The sequence below is a fragment of the Dicentrarchus labrax genome, unplaced genomic scaffold, assembly GCF_905237075.1.
Source record: "Dicentrarchus labrax unplaced genomic scaffold, dlabrax2021, whole genome shotgun sequence".
Taxonomy (NCBI): Eukaryota; Metazoa; Chordata; class Actinopteri; family Moronidae; genus Dicentrarchus; species Dicentrarchus labrax.
The window spans coordinates 10,504,356-10,527,755 of NW_026136701.1; the positions used below are offsets into that span (position 1 = coordinate 10,504,356).

The 23,400-nt window shown below is 39.8% G+C and overlaps 2 protein-coding genes across 2 annotated transcripts; one reads left to right on the forward strand and one right to left on the reverse strand.

Moving 5' to 3' along the window:
• Positions 1-7,868: 7,868 nt before the first annotated feature.
• LOC127363614 (mitochondrial import inner membrane translocase subunit TIM44-like) lies at positions 7,869-16,278 on the reverse strand. Its single transcript, XM_051400334.1, has 13 exons — positions 16,202-16,278; positions 14,588-14,692; positions 14,264-14,428; positions 14,040-14,120; positions 13,529-13,678; positions 13,211-13,338; positions 12,956-13,041; positions 12,606-12,698; positions 12,304-12,428; positions 11,662-11,712; positions 11,277-11,366; positions 10,930-11,040; positions 7,869-10,658 (listed from the first exon to the last, which is right to left on the reverse strand). The coding sequence occupies exons 1-13, from the start codon at positions 16,229-16,231 to the stop codon at positions 10,539-10,541; spliced, it is 1,335 nt and encodes a 444-aa protein (XP_051256294.1). The 5' UTR covers positions 16,232-16,278; the 3' UTR covers positions 7,869-10,538.
• Positions 16,279-17,468: 1,190 nt separating this feature from the next.
• LOC127363700 (ras-related protein Rab-11B) lies at positions 17,469-22,663 on the forward strand. Its single transcript, XM_051400509.1, has 5 exons — positions 17,469-17,689; positions 20,032-20,227; positions 20,894-21,087; positions 21,398-21,478; positions 21,954-22,663. Exons 1-5 carry the CDS (start codon positions 17,650-17,652, stop codon positions 22,097-22,099), a joined length of 657 nt encoding a protein of 218 aa, XP_051256469.1. The 5' UTR covers positions 17,469-17,649; the 3' UTR covers positions 22,100-22,663.
• The last annotated feature ends 737 nt before the right edge of the window (positions 22,664-23,400 follow it).

Here is a 23,400-nt window from a genome sequence, read left to right on the forward strand (position 1 = left end):
ATAGCAGCTAATTTTTAGTTTTAGTTTAGAATCTTTGGTTAATTAGAAATCATTTTACCTGAGGATAATCTTAGAGGTGGTAAAAATGCCTCACAATATCCAGCATGGTTCACATTAAAAATAAATGTACAAAAAAGTTTTCTAGTTCCAGAGAAACATTGACATCTTCTACGATTTTGGTTCAATTACAAAAAAAGCTTAAAAATAAAATGTCATTTTCACATTTAAATTAACATATAAAGTTGACAGTCTTGTCTCTAAATCTGCATTAATTAATTAATCTGCATACTAGTTATGTCTAAATTACTTCCATGTCTGCCCTAAACTCATTTAATTTCTCTCTTATTTAATAAGGACCTCTCTCCCAGCAGCTCTGCTCTCTATTTATAATTCAGCCCTGGGATTCGCAAAAACATTATAGAATTACACAATGACATGATAAACGTAATGCTGTATACTGATCATTGTCTTCCTGCACTGTTTGTCACTCTTAAAGCTGCAGTGTAATATCATACACAGCATATGTATTTGTAACTGTCATTATCATGACAGTTTGCATTACCCCAACCACAGACGCTGTAACAAACTGCAGTTTCTCTCATTTTCAGGAGCTGAAAATTTGGAAACAGAAGCACAACAAACCTCATCAACCAAGAGTCCCTCAAAAGAACCTTTACATATACCGCTTATCATCTCCTGCTCACTCCTCATCTTTACACCAGTGCATAATCAAACTGTCCTCTGTCCAACCCCTCTTTATGGTCCGTCCATGATGATGCTGGCATGCTGCTGTAGGGATCTAACAAGATACGGATGCAGCGAACGAGGAGAAAGAGCAGCAGCAGCACGAGGAGGCCAACAAAACACAGGGCCGATCCCTGCTCGGGGTGCCCTGCCACTGGCTGCAGCGCCGTCGGGCCCCTGGGGAACCCGGGCGGAGCAGGAGAGGAGAGATCATAGTCCACAACCCAGTAGTTTGTGTCGCTCATCTTGGAAGTGAGGGAACGTTTTGGAGGTTAAAATCGTTTACTGTGTGAGTTTTATTTTGCGGTTAGAAGCTGTTAGGGATGGCATGGCTCTGTATGGTCATCTTTGTTTCTGAGTGTGCTCCAGAGGGAGATCACATAGTGAAATCTGGCAGATGTCAACCAATTGAACCCAACCACAGTGTTTCCCACGAGCCAAGGGGCAAAGAAATTGTTCCTGCAGAAATAACGCACACGAGGCAAATCAGTAGTGCAAATTAATAAGCCCTCTGGTGAGCACAGCAGCAAGCTGAGGCATGTCGGTGAGGTTTAATTAGATTCAGATGGCTGCTGTTCACTGTCTCCCACATAGACTCACATGCTCTCCTGAGAAGCTAACAATACAAAAGCTGAGCTCACTATTTCAACTTCAGCTCATTGGCATGGCCCTCTGTTCATTTGTCAATATTTTAAGTTTCATCCAACAGCAGCCCTAGAGGGGTACATTTGCAAAGGATTGTGTTGCGGCACTTCAAAAAACGTTTTTTTGTACTGAATCCCTTGAATGGTTTGGTTGTGTTGCAATGACTTGCTGATTTACTGAAAGGGCATCTATTTTTATATCATCATCACCAGGAACCTCTTCATTTGGGGATTCACTCATCAAGATACCTGAGAGAAAAAAGCAAAGATAAGACGCAAGATTAGTGAGTGAGTTAACAGCATGCAGAGGTGCTGAATGGAGAGAAACGTCTGATTGATTAGGGAGTTCAGAGCCTGAGAGAGGCCTTAGAAATCAAGGAATATAGATTTTTACTATTTCAGAGCCTGAAGTGAGGTGTTTTCAAGGGGCCCTTGTCAACACACAGTCTCGCTTTAAACTGTCATTACATACTCTCTCCAGTCTTCTAATACTTCTTGTGAGAAAAATAACTGAGACAAGGCAGAAGCACTACCCTCTGCTGAACTCAGGTACAACATAGTACAAGATAAATAAATCACACACTGATGAGGGAAGAGAAAAATGTGCGGAAAACCCTTAGAGAGTTGCTGCACTCTTGCACAGAAACACTCTCTGTAGCCTCTTTAATGGGCTGTGGAGTGGAGAGACATTTCCTGCTGTAGGTGCACTCCCAAGTCAGCAGATTCTATTCCAGGAGGCTTCGTCTCCCTCCTTACCACCCCGCCGATTCTCGCAAAGACACGTTGATAGCTCCCCTGCTCTCCGGATGATGGGACTAAAGGGCCGAGCGAAGCTTTAATAGGGGGCTTGAAGACATAATGAAGGAAACTGCCTGCCTCAGAATCAATTATCAAATGGCCTGTGGTTACATCAGGCTGAACAGCTCAGGTAACTGCATGTATCGAAGGGAACTAAATGAAGACTCAAAAGTCAATACAGAGCCATGAAGCAGGCATGAAGTTTACACAACAAGACAAAACATTTGTCAGTCAGTAAGTGCAAACCAGTTAGAACAAGGCTGCGAATGAAAGCTGGAAAATAGCAGTTGAATGAGATGATAAAAAAGTTAGCTGAGAGTATCTACGCAGTCAGAATGTAGTTATGCAACACAACACAATTTTTTCTAGCCACTGCAACTCTACATCACAGTGTACTTTATGCTACATTGGCAGAATATACAGTGGTAGGGAGGGTTACATTAATTAAGCTCCATGCTACTGCTATGCTGCTTTTTATTCCAAGACCAAACCTCTTCACAAGTCAGTAAGTCAAATAAAACACTTTTTTTAATATCACAAAAATATATACAAATATACAAAAATATCTAGTTATTCATACGTAGACTCTGCAGATATGGGGACCCATTAAAGATGGACAGTGTCCAAAGGTGACCAGGGAAGTCACTGTATGTTTTTAGGTCACTCACAAACTCTGCAGATTACACAAGATCGAAATGATATACTAACAGGACAGAACTAAGAACGAGGTCGGAAACACAGTCGCATTGACAAGTAAAAACAAATACAGCCTTAAAGAATATAAAGAGAGGACAACATTAATTTCATGGCCCATAGATCCTCATTGAGAAGCCAGCTTTGGTTCCTAAGCAGCAGATAAATCACACTGCTGGACCACATCTGATTTACACATATAATAAAAAATAAAAGACTTTTAACTATTCCAGAGCCCATATTGGATGAAATATTTGGACGACTGTCAGAGAACCACATATTTTCATTTAAAAGCAGCAATAAAATAGAGTAAAAAGTAGATTTACGAAAGCCTCAAGCAGCCATGCCAATGAATTCTGATGACAGATCACATGCAGTGACATATGGTGTTCTTCTTAGCTGTAATACCTGTAATACCTCCAGTTTATACCTGTGGATTATGTCGGCAGCTTTGAAAATGTCAAGGACTTCTCCTGATAAAAATGGTGAATAAACCCTGAATGTGGGACTCCCAGGCTAAAACAAAGCCAAATATCTACAGTTTAAGCTCTGTCATGTAACTTTTTTGATTTTATAGCATGTAAAACTTTTACTTCAGTGTGTGTAATTATGTTGTCTTTCTTTAATCCCTGCTGCTGGTGATCTCTGATTATATCACCCCAAAGACTGTCTGTAGTTTAATGTTTATTCTTCTAGTCAAAAGCAATAAAACTTCTTGATCACAGAAACAAGCGGACGTGGTTAAAAGATTCAGAGACAGGCAGTTTAAACTTTCAAAAAAAAAAAAAAAAGCAGGAAGAAGCAGATGATTTTATTCTCCTTTTAAAACTTACTACTGTCACTGTATTTCAAAAATGCAGGAAATAAGTAGTCATCCAGTGAATCTGCCTTTATGTGATCTGATATCACATGTACAGTTTAAAATGTTGGTGCCTTAAGAAAGCACAATCAACTGCAGTAATTATGTATATATATATATATATATATATATATATATATATATATATATATATATATATATATGTGAGGCTGTCTATACTGTATTACAGGTTAGCAGGGCAGTCAAGTGGATCACCCATGTATAAATAAGAGATACATTAAGTATTTTTCTTTCATTTAAAACGTTTATTTGCATAACATTGCCCAGTGTAATGTGACGTGATGTCACACAACAGCACAACGTAACACCCTGCCACTATAATCCATAAAGTAACACCAGGGCATGCTGACATCCACAGCTCCACACTGACTTCTACATACAAAAGTTCACTTATGACAAACAAAGCCATCATTATCGCATCCTTCTAGTGACAAAGTGGAAGGACAATCAGATTAGAGAACTTACTTTCAGGCTGGTGATGATGATGATGATGATGATGATCCTGCAGCAGCAGCAGCAGCTGTTCAGCACCGCGGACAGCTCCGGACTCTTCAGGTCTGAACCACTGACAGTGTGTATGAACTCTGTCACCTCCTCTGCTTCGTCGGGAGCTTTAAGCCCGCTAAGTTTGAGGGATCCGCCCCACCTCCCTCACTCCCTGCCCACTTATGACTGTCCCTGTACGGACTGCACACATAATCTTTTCGTTTGGATGAGTAAAGCGCCGAAAGCCGTGTGTGGCTTCTGCATTATGTAAGAGGACTGCGTGGGGCATGGACACTGAGGGGCCAGACATAGTGCCACTGTGTTTTATTGTTGTTTACTCCAAAATAATAACTCTCAGATTCTCTTAGAATATCCCGGTACGAATAAAAAACAACGAAACTTAGTTGACCGGTGCGCAGGAACGATATCATAAAAGTAAAGACTGCATTTGCTTATAAATAGCTATTGTACAGTTTTGGTTAAACATATCGATGGTCCACCAAGAAGATGTCATATGTTGTACAAAGTGTAGAGCACATCCAAGACAAATCTGTAATTTTGGGGTATATAAATAAAACTGAGTAGATTTAACTATAACTTTAGTCCCGTTACCCTTCTTAGAATTTATTAAAAGACAAATTTGATGAGGCCGCTGCAAGGGCGTTAGAGGTACCACTGAAGACATTGAGGTCCAATATAGAAATATATACCAGTAATTTTTTTCTAGGAAGTTTTTTTTAGCACCCATGGGAGAGTTTTTATACAGTCAAAAAGTATACAGTATACTGTACAAGAATGTACAAATGTTTTGGCTGATTACAGTATTTCTAAGCCCAACAGGATTCAGTCATTTTCCACCAGAATATTTTTCCTGGAAGCTTGGAAAGAGCTTTGAAACAGCATAAATTAAACTTGAACTGTTTGTTTTAAAGCTTTATAATTTCCTAGAACATTTCTTTTAAGATATGTAATATAATAGTAATATTATGGTTGTAAATACAAACAATATTTTGACATTATTATTTATTATTATTATTATTATTATTATTATTTTAGTTGTGTTTTTGAGCAGTTGTTGCTTGTAGTAATTTCTTAAAAATAACTGCACCATTTACATAAAACATACAGAAAATATAACTGAACAAGTAAAGATATCTTAGAGTCTCTTTGGTGTTGTGCTATGCCTTTGTTTGGGTTTAAAACATATATGGTTGAATTAACCTGCTCCTAGGCCTTGAGGGAAAAATGAACTGTGGGCCCCCACTGGCCACCCACTCTCCAGGTTTGCTGTGCTGCTGGTAGTTTGTAGTAATTTATTTAAACACACACTGATGTAGGAATAAGTACCATATAAAGGGAATAGAAACTATTGGTGAAGCTAGAATTCAATTAGATCAGATTTCAGAACCAGATGTCTACAAAACAAAACTGTCTACAAAACAGTGCTGCTGATCAGATAATAATGCAGGTAACATCTTTTCACCTTTTCAAGGTGCTTTCATTTAATTTTTTATTAATTCCCCAAACTGGTGGGTAGGATGCCCCACAAGTAAAGAGCCCTTGGCCAGTTGTTCACTTTGCCCTGGTAATCTTCACTTCCTTACAACATAATACTGTGGTTTGTTTGTAATAAAGTAGGTCTAGGCAAACTTTATTAATAGTTGCTTTAAGAGGTAACAAATTGAGTCCTATAGATTGCATATGCTTAAAGCAAGACTTCATTACTGTAGGTAAGATGACTGCTTTGCAAGTTTTGCTGAACTATAAGAAAATACATGATCAAGATGTGGAACAAAACAAGTAGAGCAACCTGACTGTGCCTGTGGCTTAGCTCCAAACACTCACTGTGAGAAGTAATTAATTGACACAATTAAAACTGTACAAACACTGGGACAGATTGCCGTCCATACACATCCACATCTCCCCCGCCTGAGGCCGCATGGGCTCTCCCTGTAGGTTTAATTAATAGTCAGTGGATTGTAACACTGTCCTGAAGGGGCTCATAATCAAATCACACTGAGCAGTTCTCCGGCAGGCCGCCCACTGGGGTCATAATTGATAAGCCTGTAAGGTTATGAAATTCAACAAATCCGTCACTATCCTTATAGTTACAGATGGTACACCGGGAGGTCAAGCTGTGGTTAAGGGAACAGACGTGAGTCACCACTACAGGATATATGGACCTCATGATAGCAGGTGAGTCTTGGTAACCACATGAAGACTCGTCTGTGGAGCATTTGAGTCTTTGTTGCAATAAGTTGTCCTTTAAAGCAGTCTGTCCTTTAAGACACATCTTACCTAATTCCACCATACACTTGACCTTTTACAGTTTTATATGTAACAGCTCCATGGGGAAGTACACAGCTGGGGAATAAGTGATTGACTCAGGATGGGATGTCCCAGGATTATTCTGGGGTTTTACTTCCAAATGATCACCGAGTGTCTCCCCACAAACTATGTCCAACAAGATGAACATAACCTTGCTATGCTGTTGAGGATGGTAATTCATCTCTTGTGAGTTCAGTTTCTTTGGTTTGAGGAATTACCCAGGAATTAGTGTCAATATGAAGCAAGATGAAACAACGTAGAGTGAAATAAATGACGTAGTGCAGCAACCCCTAAATGTGTGCAGCATGCTTAGAACAAATAATGATTTCCTGTCTATCAAGCTTTTGTGGAGTTTGTCACTTAGAACTGAGCAACTGATTAATTAATTAAATCACACATTGTATAAAAGCATGTTGCTAATCATCAAACCCCAAACCAAAACAACCACATAAGTAAATGTAAGTATCAAAATAAGTATATCTATGACATTCAGACACTCTGTAATATCTGCTTACATAATAAAAGCCTTCTCATTATGCAGACTAGAGCACAGCTTGGTGTATACATGGTAGTGTGCCACAATGAACGTACTGTAATAACTAAAGCAGATAAAGCAAAGCACTGCCTCCAAGGACTTTTCTGTTTCCAGGCTGTTTTGTTGGTGCATCCAACCCCATTCATTCTGATACAATAAGAGTACTCATTGCTCAGGGGCTAAAACATGGACTTTTCAACAGGGATGCTTTTTCTGTATCATGTGATTTAAATGGTTTTACTGTAATGGTTGTGCTGCAAAACAAAATAAACTAAACTGTATGAGAATGTCCTGCAGAGACTTGCCAATTATACTATTAATTGGAAAGGGTTCACTTTAGTTTACCTTTAAGAGCTCGTGTTTGTTCACATATCAGCTCTTAGTAGCTTTCAGTCAGTCAAGAGAAGCGAGTAGACTTTGGAGGAGGTTAGTTAGTACAAGGATGTGCCCAGTCATTCATCACATCAGACAGCTGTAGGATGAGGTCCTCTATATATATCAGCCCTGTGTGTGGATCTACAGGCATGTGTTATTTAAAGCCTGATCTATCATCCCTATACTACCAAATCCATAGGTTTATCAACCAGTGTCAATGTCCAGATCCATGGACATCTATCAAAGCATGTCAGGTTTGAAATGAGAAAACAAAAGACACACACACACACACACAAACGTGCCAGAGTTTAATTTTCTCTTGTGAGCACAAACACACACAATGCATACAAAGCTGCTGACTGTAAGAAAGCTTGGACAAAGCAAATCATAATACAGCACTCTTTATTCAGACATATTACTGGATAAAAATAGAAAAACTCATGAATATATTTTTCTTTGGTCAACTAAAACATAAAACAATGGTTGTAAAGTTCAAAGACGAATGTAATGTGTAAATCTTAGTGGAACACTTTAAAATGCATTTACATCATACAGTATGGAAAATGATTCATTATCATGGGAAAATGTGGCAACAGGGTCATTTCCAAGCAAACCTTGTTGTTTCCTAAATCACTTGTTGACACAATAACAAGTTACACTGGGTCTGTTGTCACTTTATGTAAACCAATGTACTCCAATCTTAAGAATTTGATCTTTATTCTGGTAAAATATAAAAAAAAATTCTTATACAGTAACAGATAGATTTAATCTGGTAAAACATAAATCTTAGTTTAATGGCTGGAATATATTTGTGCCTTGAATTAATATACACAATAAGACAAGAAGACTAAAACTATGAAGTCCTGGCCACAATGTTAACGTGTTGCATAGGACAAACACAGTGGTGATCTGTTGAGTAGTAGTGCTAGAGGAAAAGTTATATATATTATAATTTATCATTATTCACTATGTGGGGACGAAAAATATCTATACCATATTACATGGCAATCAGACTTATACCTGTTGAGAGATTTTGCCGTGGACCAGCTGTAAGGGAAACTCACCAACAGTCTCTCCCTTCACAGCTTATACATATTTATCAAGGACTTCTCTCACCTGTTGTTTGAATTCTATAATTGAGTGCACATTTTATGCTAAGTGTGGCCCTAATTTGTGGGTTTAATTTTTCACCCCAAGGCACAATGTCTCTAAGATGCACAGGGGGTTCTGTATCCCTGAATGCTTTTTCTAAAAATACAACCATGTGATGGATATTGTATTGTCAGCACACACCAGGAGCTCATCACAAAGACACACTACTTGAGCATGGTTTGACTGGAAGGGGTTGTCAAGAACTCTAATTATTAACAGACCATCTCACATCATACGCTTTTGGCCATGGATGATAAATGTCATACATATAAATCGTGATTCTCAAGGTACAATCTGGGCACAACAGATATTCATCATGAGCTCAATTACTCTTCACAAGTATGGATGTTTCTGTAGGTTAATCGAACAGTAGAGGAAAACGTTACAGTACAATCATAATGTGTTCAGTCTTCAGTGACAGAGTAGACTCACGTGGTCACACAGAATTCATTTTAAATACAGTCAACAGTAATGTACTCATTCATTCAAGTTTTCATCTTCAGCATTAACCCCTTGAAAAGCCACATACATAAAAGTAAACCAAACATATTTTAATACAGCTGAACAACGTGCAACATGAGATGGCAAAGGATCCTTAAACAATAAAGCTGCCATGGCACATATGAATGTGGTCCCACCCAAGCTTACAAAGAAGCAGTATTTGATATTTAATATATTTACAAAGGGTTAAGAGCTGTAAATACATTTCTACTTACTGATGGTGTACAGAGCATACAGTGACTGGGGGTCCAATGCACTGCAACTTGATAAAACATATGCTTCGTTATATAACTGCAAATACAAACACAAAGATATGTCTTCTCGCTTTAAGCTGCAGCACATATGACAGCAGGGACCCTGACTATACAGATCCTTATATCCTACACTATATGGTCCAAACGTCATCTTACTTGTTGTACATGTGTTTTCTGATGTAAAAGCCTGCAGGAACCACCACAGCTGAATTTTGTAGCCAATGCTGTAATGCCTTAAGGTGCACTTGGTTTAATGGTCAGTGCTAATTTGGTTACCATTTTCTGTCTAAAGACATTTACGACATCTCATTCTCTTATGTGTGCTTTATAGTGATTAAAGTCGTACTCCAATTTAGTTGTCATTGGGAGTCTTGTCAGGCTACCCGCTGTGGAAATAAACTGATGTACCTGTATAACACTGAGTTCCCCTTTAACTTGAATTACGGAACCTGCATTGATTACCAAGGTCTCTCATGCTGTCCTACTCAGCTATGTTGGTTGCTGCAACATGCGACTCCATGCCACTGCCAAATTTTCTTTCACATTTTTTGACAAAGACAGTGAGCATGGGCATTAAACTTCGTTTTAGGCTTCAAGTGTCCAGCAGGTAAAGTCACAGGCACGATGTCCATTTTTTTCCCACCGATCTTCTTGGACCTGGCCACTAGGCTGGTATGGATAGATTATACCATTGGGTAAAACAACAAAGGAAATGGCACAGGCTCCTCTTTTAGCCAGTTGGTGAACAGGTTGGTTCCATCCATTCCAAAAATAATGTAAATGTTCTATATTCGACTCCACCTGGAAATCCAAGCACTGAGTGAACCAGTGCAAGAGACTACACACACACATACTGGTGGACCCAGTTTTCTATGGATATATCGGTAGTTTATCTCTATGTTCATGTATATTTTTGCACCTTAGAGTGGATGAATATATACATGTGCAAATGAAGTCTCTGGCATAACAAAGGAGCATGACCTCAGATGTTAATCTACATATACTGTATGCGTGAGTCAGTGCGTGCAGGTGTTAGCAGGCACATCCTTTGTGCTGCCCTTCTTCACAGTTTGTGTGTTCCATCAACCTTTTCACCTGTGTTCTTCCTCTTCCTCCTCCTCCTCCTCCTCCTCCTCCTCCTCCTCCTCCTAGAGGACCTGCTCAGTGCTGGAGGCAGAGATGTCCAGGAGTCTCCAGGCTGCATTGGGGTTCAGCTCCTCCTGGTCACGACACAATGCCCAAACATACATCATCCTCATCACCTTCCCCTGTTGAGGAGGGAGGAGAGCAGAGGTCAGTCCCGAAGAGACAGTATGGATACGGTGGAGGGCTCTTCTAGAAGTTCAAAACTTAATAAACATCCTTCTGATTTGGCTTGTATGAAACACTTTCAGCAACTTAAATCCTATTGCTACATTAAACCTGTTTTTAAAGTGTAGAGTTGATCTAATTTCAGCCATTTGAGTTGTTTGCTTCCTTGAAATGACTCTGATTATATCAGATTCACTATGCTGGTGCAGTAATTATAAGTTTACTGACCGGATCTCCTTCCACAATGTCTCCTTTGGGGCTGCGGATCACCATGACAACCTGTGCCTGGAAGGTAATGATCAGCACTGGGCCCTGGTCCATCATCTTACCCATCGCTAGCTACAATGAGCAAAGAAATTACATTAGAAGAACATACTTAACAAGGGTTATTGTCATTTTCTGGAGTAAAATCATTTCTTATACACGTAAACAATACATAATGTCTGCTTTTGTGAATGTTTGTTAAGAGGGAAAACAAGGACTAAAGACAAGGAAGGAAAGAAGCAATATTACTTTAAATATATGAACACAGTAGGGTATAACACACAGCTGGTGCACACTAATGAAACACTTACATCTATGTTATCAATGTCAAGGATTTTGGACTGGAAGAGCAGCCCCAGTGCTCTGGCCTGCTGGATGGGGTGAGCCAGCTGACTGTATGTCTGTGGACAGGTAAAACACATATTTGACATGAAAATGACACAACTGAAGTAGACAGACCAACATTCATTTTTTGTGAAGGTTTCTATTTCTGAAAAGGTCATTGTGCCCATTTGTAAACAAATCAAAACACTGACAGACAGACTCAGAAAGCACTGGAGCATTAATCCCCAGAGATCCGGAGATGTTTAAGGACACAGGGAGATGGTGATGAAACACAAATACCTCCGCCTTCCATGGTGTATTTATTTAGAGTTGATTAAGTATGTAACTTATAGGCAGCAGCATTGAACTTACAGCTTCATAGCACCAGTCTTTTAATACATCCAACTCTCCACGGATCATAGCCTGCAGAAAGGACAGTGACACTGTGTTATAGATGATTGCTTACAGAGGGGATTTTCCACACATCAGCTTAGGCAGTTAATGAGTTTCAGTCAAACCTTGTCAGACACAGTTTTAAAAATAGAAACAGACCATTTTACCATACAGCCACTTGGTAAGGGCTTGTCTTGTAGCCTTAACATATCTTAATTCATTAAACCACATTCAACACCATCTGTAATTTTCATGAAACTGCATCATCCGCTCTTGTTATGGAACCGTGAAGGACGAACACATCGTTCTGAGTGTTTCCTGGCATCCTGTCATCAATAATTTCCAATTATTCTCTTTTGCTAACCAGCTTGCTTAGAATTTGCTTTAAAATCTAACAGTTCCACCCTGACTTTTATTAATTCTAACAGGAGTAGTCACAAGTTCGTTTACTGAATCTGATCTAAGCTGGTTAAAGAGTCACATTTAATGAAGCGAGTCCTCCATCAATAAGGCTTTTTCTAGCTTCCTTAGCGGAATACCTTCAGGTATTGAGCAAAGAAAAGAGTGTGAATGAAGCAGCCAGAAAGAGAGTAGGAGAAGCTGGAAGATGAGTTTGTTTACCTCCAGTATGTTAGGGATGATGTCTTTTTCACACTGTTTGAGAAAAGAGTCTTTGTCAAAGGTGGGGTCTGCCTTCACGATCTCTGTCAGCACCTCAGACATTTCTGTCTTAGAGAAAAGACCACCTAAAAAACAAACACCAAGATCACTCATTACTACAAATGGGATGTTAACAAAAATAAGTTTATATCTTATGTCTAGGCTTTAAAACAGGCTAGTCTTTTGTTGTCTGGCACTAATTTGAAGCAGATTTCTGGATGAGGTGACGATGCGAACTATCAGCAACTATGGTGACGTATTACCTAGGAAGTCAGTGACTCTGTCAGTCACAGCTCTGGACGCTCTGATGAGGGCATTGTCACTTTCATCATATTTCATCTTCATCTCAAAGAACCCTGTAGGAAACAATAGGGAAAGAACTGTGGTGAGGATAAATTGTTTGATAATGGGAGATAAAAACCTGCACCTGTGAGAGCACATGTGCCTCAGTCAAGATAAACACTTGACACCTGAACTGTATTAGTTTAATATGCAATCTACTGTAAAGAATCTGGTGCCATCTGCTGCCCCTAAAAGGAAATTACACACTGCAAACTCATCTATTATATAAACACTAATTCCACAGTATCTAGAATCCAGAGGATTTTCTTACTGTTAAAAACTACGTTATTGTCTTTGAAGTCCTTCCACTGCTGGAACCACTTTGAATCCTTGTGGAGAACGACACCCATAGCCTCTCTGCATCACAAAATACAAATAAAAAAAAAATCACTTCCATCAGTAGAGATATTTACAACAAGTGCAGTTATGGATTAATAGGCAACATACACTGTCCAAGTGAAGATATATATGCTTACAAAAGAAGGCATGAGAGGAGGAACAGGTTTCAGTTCCAAAAGTTACTCACTCATTGGCCTCGAACACAACGCTGTCAGCTCCTTTGGAGGAGAAATCGCTTCTCTTCCTCAGCTGAGAGGGAGCTCTGTAAGGGCCGGCATCACCAACATCTATCTCCTTCTTCATGGTCTCCACACTCTACAGAAATGACACACAGTTTCATTAAACGTGGGGTATATTATTTATACTGAACCATTCAGTACAGGAGGGAGGTAGCTATAGCTGGGTACTAACAACAAGGTTTATTACAAGATGCCCCTCCAGACGAACTGTCCTTTAAAGAGTGAAACCTTAAAAAACGTATGACTATTATGTTTTCAATTCTGACCTGTGAGATGGCCTTGAAAGCACCGGTTCGGCCCAGTTTTTCTCCTCCTTTGGAGACGGACTCAGCAGAGTGCATGGCTGTCCTGGCTGCCTCCTCCACGCCTTCCTTGATCTTCTTCCCAATGTCAGTACGACTCACCTCCTCAAGACCCTATGGCCAAAATGCCAATACAATGGACACACACACACACACACACACACACACACACACACACACACACACACACACACACACACACACACATAAAGACAGTTGCAATTAGTTAGTCAGTATGGTTAAACATACAATATGTCACTTTTTCAGAAACCAAGAAGACTTAACTTTATTTTTTCATTTCAGGCCATGTACTTTTTGACATTTTAATAAAATACAAAAGGGCAAAATTTATAAAATTCAACTATCCGTCACAAATATGATAACTCCAATATGACATGTCTGTACGTATTGATTCTGAGGTCATTATGGTCAGTTTTAATAAGCCAATCTGCCCCCACAAGAGCTGATACCTTACCTCCTTGACCGTGTCTGACAGGGAGCCGAAGGTCTTCTTAAACACCTCTGAAGTCTTCACTGTCTCAGCCTCTATAGTTTTCTAATGAAGGAAATAAAAAAGCAAATGTGTGCATGTCACAAAAGTACAAAATAATAAATAAAAAATAGCAACACATTTTTATTATATTACTCAAAGAGTCTAATATAAAATCACTATGGCCACAAACCAAATAATGCTCTTACATATTTCCTACGGGCTTGCTGGAGAGCATCAGACTCCTCAAGCCTCTTCGCTTCTTCTCTAAACTTCTTTATGTTGTCTTTCATCTCCTGATTCTTACTGAACTCCTGACGCAGGGTGTCCACAAACTCTCCAAGGAAACCTTTGCGTCCTGAAGCATATCGCACCTAATGACAGAAACAGGAAGGAGGACTTTAGTTGGACAGACAGATGTGAGAATAGGGTGAACAGATTATTCACATCTCAACAACTCATCGTTGTCTTCGGTCGAATCAACAATGAGTATGTGTCACTTAAAAGACGAATGGGAGTTTCTCAGTGTGTACCTGCACAGAGGGAGCTGGACTCCCACGTAACCTGTAGGCATCTCCTCTCCACGCTGAGGATACCAGAGGCCGGGAGCAGAGGGCCAAGGCACGTCTGGCAACCAGCTGCAACGGAGAGAAACTCACAGTCAGTAACAAACATCGACTCTGCCAACACTGCAGTGGGTGGAGAATGACTGACAGGTGGTTAATGGGACACTAATGAGTCATGCTCTCACAATAATGAGCAATGATTTAAAAATAGGAAAATGGCAAGAAAAACCGGGTCTTATTGCTACTTGCAAGAACTCCATTAACCATTTGTTTTGGTTCTTTCAGGGTGGTAATTAGCATATGATATAGTAATGTTAGAGACAATTGCCAGGTTACATGTAACTATTGTTTCAACATTGTTGACATAATAAAAAAAACCAAAATTACGTGTGTTGGTAAGGTGTGGTCCACCATGAGCCTTAAGAGCAGCTTCAGTGCTCCTTGACATAGATTCTCTAAGTCTCTACGGGAGGGATGATCACCATTCTTTCAAAAGATAGACCTTCATTTTCATGGTATTTTTTTAATGACAGGAGGTGGAGGGCACGGTCCAACACACTGATCCAAAATCAACTAAAAGAGTTCTTCTGAGTTAAGATCAAACCATTCAGTGATCCCTCAAGCCTGGTTGATGGGGGCATTTTCATTCATTCATTCATCCCTCCCTCTAAGGGGATAAGCAGACCAAAATCATGCCAGTGTCTCAATTCATATATTTCTCTGTGTCAGCTGTCTTTAATGGGTAGTAACATTTCACACTGTAAATTATGTGACCATAGTTGGATTTCACCTACATTGTCACTGCTAATGTTTAGCATATACTGTTTTCATGAAAGCTGTGGCCCCACAGTATTTAGAAACAACGCACATTTGAATATCAGTAGCAAAATAGTATGTGTCTGTAAAAACACCTAACCTGACGATATCTGGGTCTCTTTTCAAATAGTTGATCCTCTAGTGTCACAGAAACTGAAGGGTCACAGATTGAACCCAAATCACACATTCAATGTTAAGAGTCTAATCTAATTACTATAAGGGCGCCATGTTCGTTAACAGCTGTCTGTGTGTGATATGTGAAGTATGTGATTCATTCTGACAACCCTTCTCACAGCCAGGACAGCTAAACTCACAGCCAGATCGCAGAACCCAGTTCTCAATAAGAGCAAGAGATTATACAGCCGTTATTAGTCCTGTTATACCTGCAATGTTTTATAACATGTAGTCACAGAGAGGAGGAGTCAGTACGTGGATATATGGACGAGTATAAAACCTTATACAAAACCAAATGTTAACAGTTTCAAACCAAAGCTCACAGACATCTTCCCCGCTGCAAACCCTGAAACAAAGTGTTGATTTCAGACTGTGATATGTAAACAAGAAGATTGTTGTCAGTCTGATGCAACAAGGCCTTTTATAACGGACACCTCGCGCTCGAGCTGAATTAAAAACACCCTAATAAATCTCCCACACTTAACTGGAACCGAAAAGACTAACAACAAAGCCGTGCGCCATTATTCCCATTATCAAATTATCTGCTGGAGACTTAGGAGCTGCAGTGAAGGACATGTATGAGTGTCTAACCTCGTAGCACCGACACACGGAGGCTGCCATCTTGATCTTGAAATGCGCGGAGCAGCACGTGCATCCTTGGTGCAGCAGCTGACCTTCCGCTCGACCAATAGGAGCAGAGCTGGGGGTCTGGGGGCGGGGCCGGCTGTCAGCACGACTTTAAAGGGACAATACACCCTAAAAGGATACAGTCTCATTATCAACACTGAACCGTCTCCCTGGACGGGAAAGCAGAGCATTTAAGACTTTTAAGACAATTTATTTTATCCCTAGTTGGCAGTTTTTTTTTAAAGATGACAAATAGATTTTTAGGACATATCCAAATGGGTTTAATTTGAATGTTCAGTTAGGAGTCAGAAAATGTTCCAATATGTCCTCGGTCTTCACTATTACAGTGAGAATAATATAATTAAACAATCACAAATGTTACTGTCAGTTTCAGTTTGTTTTCATTTTATTGAGATATGGTAGTATGTCGTATGTTTGTGAGGAAATGTAGTCTATATATCTCAATATACATGGGGCATGTTCATGTGCAAACAGTTTGATTTTCATCCTGAGTTTCCAAAAGTTTCCAGTTTGTATTGTTATCGTCAAAGACAATGTTTTATAAAAACAAATGCATTGGAATAAAAAAGAACAGAAACTAAACCAAATAATCATAAATAAAGAGAGATACATAAAACATACAACATATTGAAAGACTGATATACCAAAAGTACAAAGGACATACACATCTTAGGAGTTTCATCACATATAAACAAGTTCAGTCATACATATTATGTTTTTATGAGACCATTTACATCTTATTTCGAGTAACTGCACGTTCCCTCATGCAACTTGCTCCATGATTTGAATTTTCCCTATAATTTCTTATTATAGTCTCCCGTGTAGTAGCATAACATATCTCCACCATGACTATATCCACTTGTTTATTATTTACTTCTAAAAACATGTTTTTGTTGAGATTCACTGTTTATTACTGCTGATACAACCGAGCTGAACACACTACTGTATCTGACACTAACATTTTTATTATTTAACACAAACCGTACACAGTCAGCCATTAAAAGCTTTGCCAACACTAACATTTTACACGTGAAATTAAACGTGAACTTAATTGTTGTCGCACATCCTTTGTGGCCTGACCCTGTTTGTTGTTTTCATTCACAATTAAACGGCTGTCTGACTCCAGGCTCTGAACGCTTGTCTGCAGGCATGCCAGTAAAGAGCGCCCCCCTGAGGAAGGTATGTTGAAGTGCAGGGACTCCTCCCCTCCCTCTGCAGAGTTGGGAAAGCTCTCCCCCCTTCTGCGGCCAGCTCGCCTTGACAGCCAAAACTGGCGCAGAGTCTCCCAGCACAAACCTTTCCCATATTTTTCTGGCATATAACGACAATTCATAGCCACACTTTCCACACATCTTCTTCCGGACACAAGCGTTGGAGCGGCCTCGTCTAGAATGGGGAACCGAGACGATGAATACGATTTCTTGTTCAAAGGTAAAAAAAAAAAAAAAATGGAAAAAAGATGACTGCATTCCCCCTTTCACACAGGCTCTCACCGACGAAGCTGTGCTTTATAAATGCCTGTAATGCCTTATTGTGTGGTTTTCGCTAACCAGATGTGCATTTTGTTAGGAAGCAGACTGATGTTTTTCTCAGAGGCTGTCCGGATGGTTCCTGCTTGCTGTTATTACAACATAATGCTGTCTTTGTAACATTACAACGCCTGCAGCTATATTTATAGGTATAGGATGCAACACCCCATCCGTGCTCAGCTCGTATTAAACTTTCATCAACTCGTACAGCGGCTTCAGTCGTTTGAGTGAACAGCCTCCTCATTTATTCAATGACATTTGATGTTTTTCTACTCATTCCACCTCATGAGGTTGTTTTAAAGGCCTATTAGCCTCTATTGATCAATAAGCTCCATCCTCAGATGATTGTTAGTCAGACGGCTCTCACTGAAAATGCCTTTGACTTTTTATTTTTATTATTATTATTATTATTATTATTATTATTATTATAATTAGCCTTTTTATGACAATCAATAGGCCTAATCAGTTTGTCACTGAGATTGAAGACTCAGCTCCATGTTTATCTTCAGTGCTCAGTTGGAACCAGAATGCCTTCCTTTGATCGTGCTATCAGCTCCTGTGGCACATTAACATCCTGGGCCTGTATAAGGCAAAGGGCCATTTAGATGTAACAAAGTATCCTCTGTGGGATGAATAGGGCATCTGCCGGAGGCGAGGGCTGTCTCTCTCCCTCTCTCTCTCTCTCTCTCTCTCTCTCTCCCTCACTCTCTGTGTGTCTCTCTCTGCCCGAGCCATCGTCTGTGTACCCGGCCGAAACAGGAAGGGCAAGGCGGCCTGAAACTGTCGATTCAGGTTTTGATGAAGCCCTGTTATCAGCTTCCTGCAGCCCAGGCCAGCGCGATGTCGACAGGGACAAAGTTCGGCTCTATTTCCTTTTGTCGAAGGAGAGAGAAAACAAAAGGGCTCCACCTCTGCTGCTGTGCTGTGGACAGCAGCCTCCTCAGCCCCGGTCCTGACACCGGCTCAGCACAGGACCATGAGCCTGATCAATCACTTCTGATGTCCCTTGTGTGGACAAGGAGGCCTGATAATAATCAATCCTTGTTGTTTATTCTGTGGGTGCTCAACAGTAGTGATTCAAACCCACAGCTGGTCCTCCACAGGGACTTTGTAGTTAACTTAAGGTTCTTTTTTCTGATGCTTTCAATGTTAAATCCACATATTTATACTCACAGTGTTGGTGTCCCATTCCTATAGTTGTTTTTTTTTGTTTTTTGTAGATGGTTCTTGATTTTCTGGGACTTAATGTTTTAAATGAGGGTAGGTAAACACAATTGAAGGTTAATCAGGTTAAAGCCTCCCTACCTGAGTGCTCTCAGGAAGATTTCAGCAGTTCATTTGCTGAAATATCTCCACCCTCAGGGTGTTTTAGTCGGGCTGAACTCTTGATTTGGAAGGTCAAGCATATACAGTCTATTAGAGATGCCGGGTAAAATGCAAAACCCTCATTTATTCAGTTAAGCATATTCTGCTCAGTCTTACAAACCTACCCCTCTTTTTTTGTGATTCTGCCACAACCAACTAAAGCACCTCTTTATTTAGTGGATAATCCCTCAGGCTTTAATTCTTGTTTGGGTTATTTGATGGGTGGATGATGGCATGAATTAAATAACCGTACCTCTTATTGTCTTAGGTGGTTGGTTACTAACTGACACGTTTTTTTTTTTAGCTGGTCTACCCTCTTTGTCTATGTGAGTGGTTCTCTACAGCATAGGCAGAACAGGCCAAACCTAAGAGGAAAGATGGACACTGTCACACCTACAGTTCAATATATTGTTCAATACAATTCACATGAATTATCAAACAGTTCAGTTCACACATTATTTTTGATAAATGGTGTTGAGAAACTTCTTGAAATTGATCTGAAAAAACTAATTTGTTTTATTCAAAAACTCCAAAATGATGCTGTTCATTAAGTTAGAAGCTGGTATGAAAGTAAAAAGGAAAAAAAGGCAGATTCTCTAGCACTAATGAGTAGTAATACTAAGGTTATGTACTGAGCCTTGTATTTTGCTACACTCCTTTACAGTAGAAATATGTTTTACACATCCTATTAATCACACACAAATACATGATGCCCCTGGGTTCTGTTCAAACCAGCGTTTAGAGGCAATGCTTTATGCTATATCAACATTTCTTCTGGGATCTATTAATATATTTAGCCCGTCCCCTCGCCTCTCCAATCACACATTCAGCATACAAACACACTTGTCTCATCCTCTCTCCTTCTCTTTCCCTCCACAGTTGTGTTAATCGGGGACTCAGGCGTAGGGAAGAGCAACCTGCTCTCTCGATTCACGCGAAATGAGTTCAACCTAGAGAGTAAGAGCACTATCGGGGTGGAATTTGCCACACGCAGCATTCAGGTGGACGGCAAGACGATAAAGGCGCAGATCTGGGACACAGCAGGACAGGAGCGCTACAGAGCCATAACCTCAGCGTGAGTCCATTTCTGTGTGGTGCAGATAGCCCTGCTTGTTACCTGAAACCCCTCATTGAGGGGGAATAATTCAGCTGTGCACTCACAATTGACATTTTATATTGAATTCACTTTAAATGAGGCCGACTTGGATATTTTCCACAACATTTAGTTAAAGGGGTAGATGGCACTTTCAGTCAGTGGTTAGCATTGGTGCTTGTCAAAAGGACTTCAGCTAGTGGGTTTAATCTTCTCGAGTTAGACACAGAACCCCGGGCAGCCCTCTCTCAATGTCCTGTTTATACAGAAGTGCATCTGAGAAATGTCAAACATGTTCAATGTATATTTAGAGTATCTGCATGTTTCAGAAAGCATATATAGCCTATATCTCACATAGAATTGAATTTAAGACCAATTTAAACACCAAAATATGGTACAATATGAGCCTATTTCAACTCAGCTTCAAAGATGTATGTTGGCTGAATGAGACACTGGTATTCTCATTGTTAACATGATACATGACATCCAGCAGTGTTTAATAAAGTAGGCAGAAGTCAGAGTGTAGTAACTACTGTATGTTCTGGATTAGTCAGTTTACAAACAACAGAATATGAAATGAATTAATGAAAAATAACAGGACCAGAAAACAGTAGACCACCCTGACATTCCCTGTCATCACTGCTACAGGTACTACAGAGGAGCGGTGGGGGCGCTCTTAGTGTATGACATAGCCAAACACCTGACCTATGAGAATGTGGAGCGCTGGCTGAAGGAGCTCAGGGACCACGCCGACAACAACATCGTCATCATGCTGGTCGGCAACAAGAGCGACCTGCGCCACCTCAGGGCCGTGCCCACAGACGAGGCCCGGGCATTCGCAGGTATTTTAGAATTAGGGATATTAGTTTAATTAATTAATTTAATTTATAGCCTTTTTTGTATTGTTTGTAGTTTTTTTTACTATTTGATATTTATTAGAATATGTGTCCAGTTGCTTGTGCTGCTGTAATTCAACTTCCTCATAGAAACTCTAACTGTGTTGTTTGTTTTCCTCAGTGGTAAGAAAAGACCCCAATAGACAACAATAAGTCTTCTACTCTTTCCATTATTATATATAAAGTCGCTGGATGTTTCTAATAAATAGTAAGCTTCTATTATTGTTAAATGTATGTTTTCTTTCTTACCCCTCAGAGAAGAACAATCTGTCATTCATAGAAACTTCAGCCCTGGACTCAACAAACGTTGAAGAAGCCTTTAAGAATATCCTTACAGGTAGGGATATCAGAGCTACACTGTTGATAAATAATGAAAGTACTTTTTTATTAATCTTTGGTCTAATAACCACTTTGTGTGATATTAGAAAGGAGAGAATTAACATTAATAGAGAAACAGAGACAAACAGTACTTTCTGGTAACTAATCGCTTCAACGTTACTTGTGTAACTTCCTCTAACTGTGGGAAGTTCTTTTTATTTGTCTTCTGTAAAATTCTAACTGAAATATCAACTTGTAAAATATCTCACCTCTGGGTTTCAGTATAATTGTGGGTGTTTCTCTAACATGTCTGTTCTGATGTGTGAGGGCGATGCATAGCTGCAACCTCACATCAACCAGGTTGTTTCAGTGTCATAGGTTCCTAATGTAGGTTAGAAAGGTGATCCTGAATCTTTGCTAGTCCACCTAAAACAACTAAAGAATTTCAGGGGGGAAATGGCTGATTTGTTTCTTCTCCATCTTTAAAAAAACAGAAATCTACCGCATCGTCTCTCAGAAACAAATTGCTGAGCGGTCTGCCCATGACGAGTCCCCGGGAAACAACGTGGTGGACATCAGCGTGCCACCCACCACGGACGGCCAGAGGGGGAGCAAACTGCAGTGCTGTCAGAACCTGTAACCCATGGAAACCCCCCCCCTCCACCTGGGTCAATTATTAATTGAAATCCACAGCGTTGGTGTGCTTCCATCCGCCTGGGGTGCAATATTGTCTGAATCTGCACTTTTTAGATGAATGGAGTCAATTCTGTTTATGCCACAAATGCTCAATCCCAGAATGAAGTGTTTGAATTGATTTCAAATTGTAATCTGACCCAGGTACAATCTGCTACATCCCAGTGCAAAAACAGGACTGATGGTACCACGCAAGTAGCTACCACAGTTACCCATGATAGTGTAGCAGAAAAGCTTTGCCTGAGACCTTGTAAGCCTAGACATCTCCCTGGTAGATTGTTATCGCCACATGTTGGAGGCCTGGGGTTTGAATCCTGCCTGTTTCAGTCGTACCAGCAGTCCTGTTTTTGAGCTTTCCTCCTCCTTGTTCAGTCATCATCTCAAAAGTGGTTGTGACGCTGCTGATGCTTATTGCATTTTGTGTAAAATATCTTTTTTTTGTTTTGATTTTGATAGCTTGTCTGCTCACATACATTATATTAATGCCATGAAATTAAATTTTACAATATTATGTTGTGATGTCCTCTTTTTTAGCAACACATACATACAGTTACATACTAAACCTGCACGGTGACCTTAACTCTGAACCAAATTATCTATTTTACTGTTGTTTCAGGTCTAAGTGGAGCTAGTTGTATTTATATAGTTAGTATAATATAGTTATAGTTATATATAGATATGTATCTCTTTAGGTCGAGTTGCTCCAGATCCTAGGGGTCAAGCCCCTCCAAAGGGTCAGAAGATGGCTTAGGGGGAGTTGTGCGCTGATCACTGGGGTAGGAGAGAAGGAAAAAAATTATGCTGCACCCATTTGTATAAATATCTATCGGGAAACCATTCTTTGGTGGAGCTGGTAACAATGACAGTGGTCCCAACCGGACACTACTATTCCTACAAGGTGCTACAAGCCAAAAATGATGGGAACCAGCAATGTATTGTATTTTATAAATGTGGATGTTTTTATGTAGAATCTTAATCTGGAAAGTAACTAGTGGACTTTTTCTCTGAAATGTAGTGGAGTAGAAGTATAAAACAGACCTAAAGTACCTGAAATTGTACTTAAGTACAGTACTTTAGTAAATGTCATATTCATAGTATACACTGCGACTGTCCTACAAATAATGAATGTTAATCAGCTTAAATATATTAAATGCAAACATTAACATTTAAACAAGATCATGAAATCTCAGGGCATTACCCTCATAGTGACTGATCATGAGATATATTTCCAAAGACCACATGAAGATC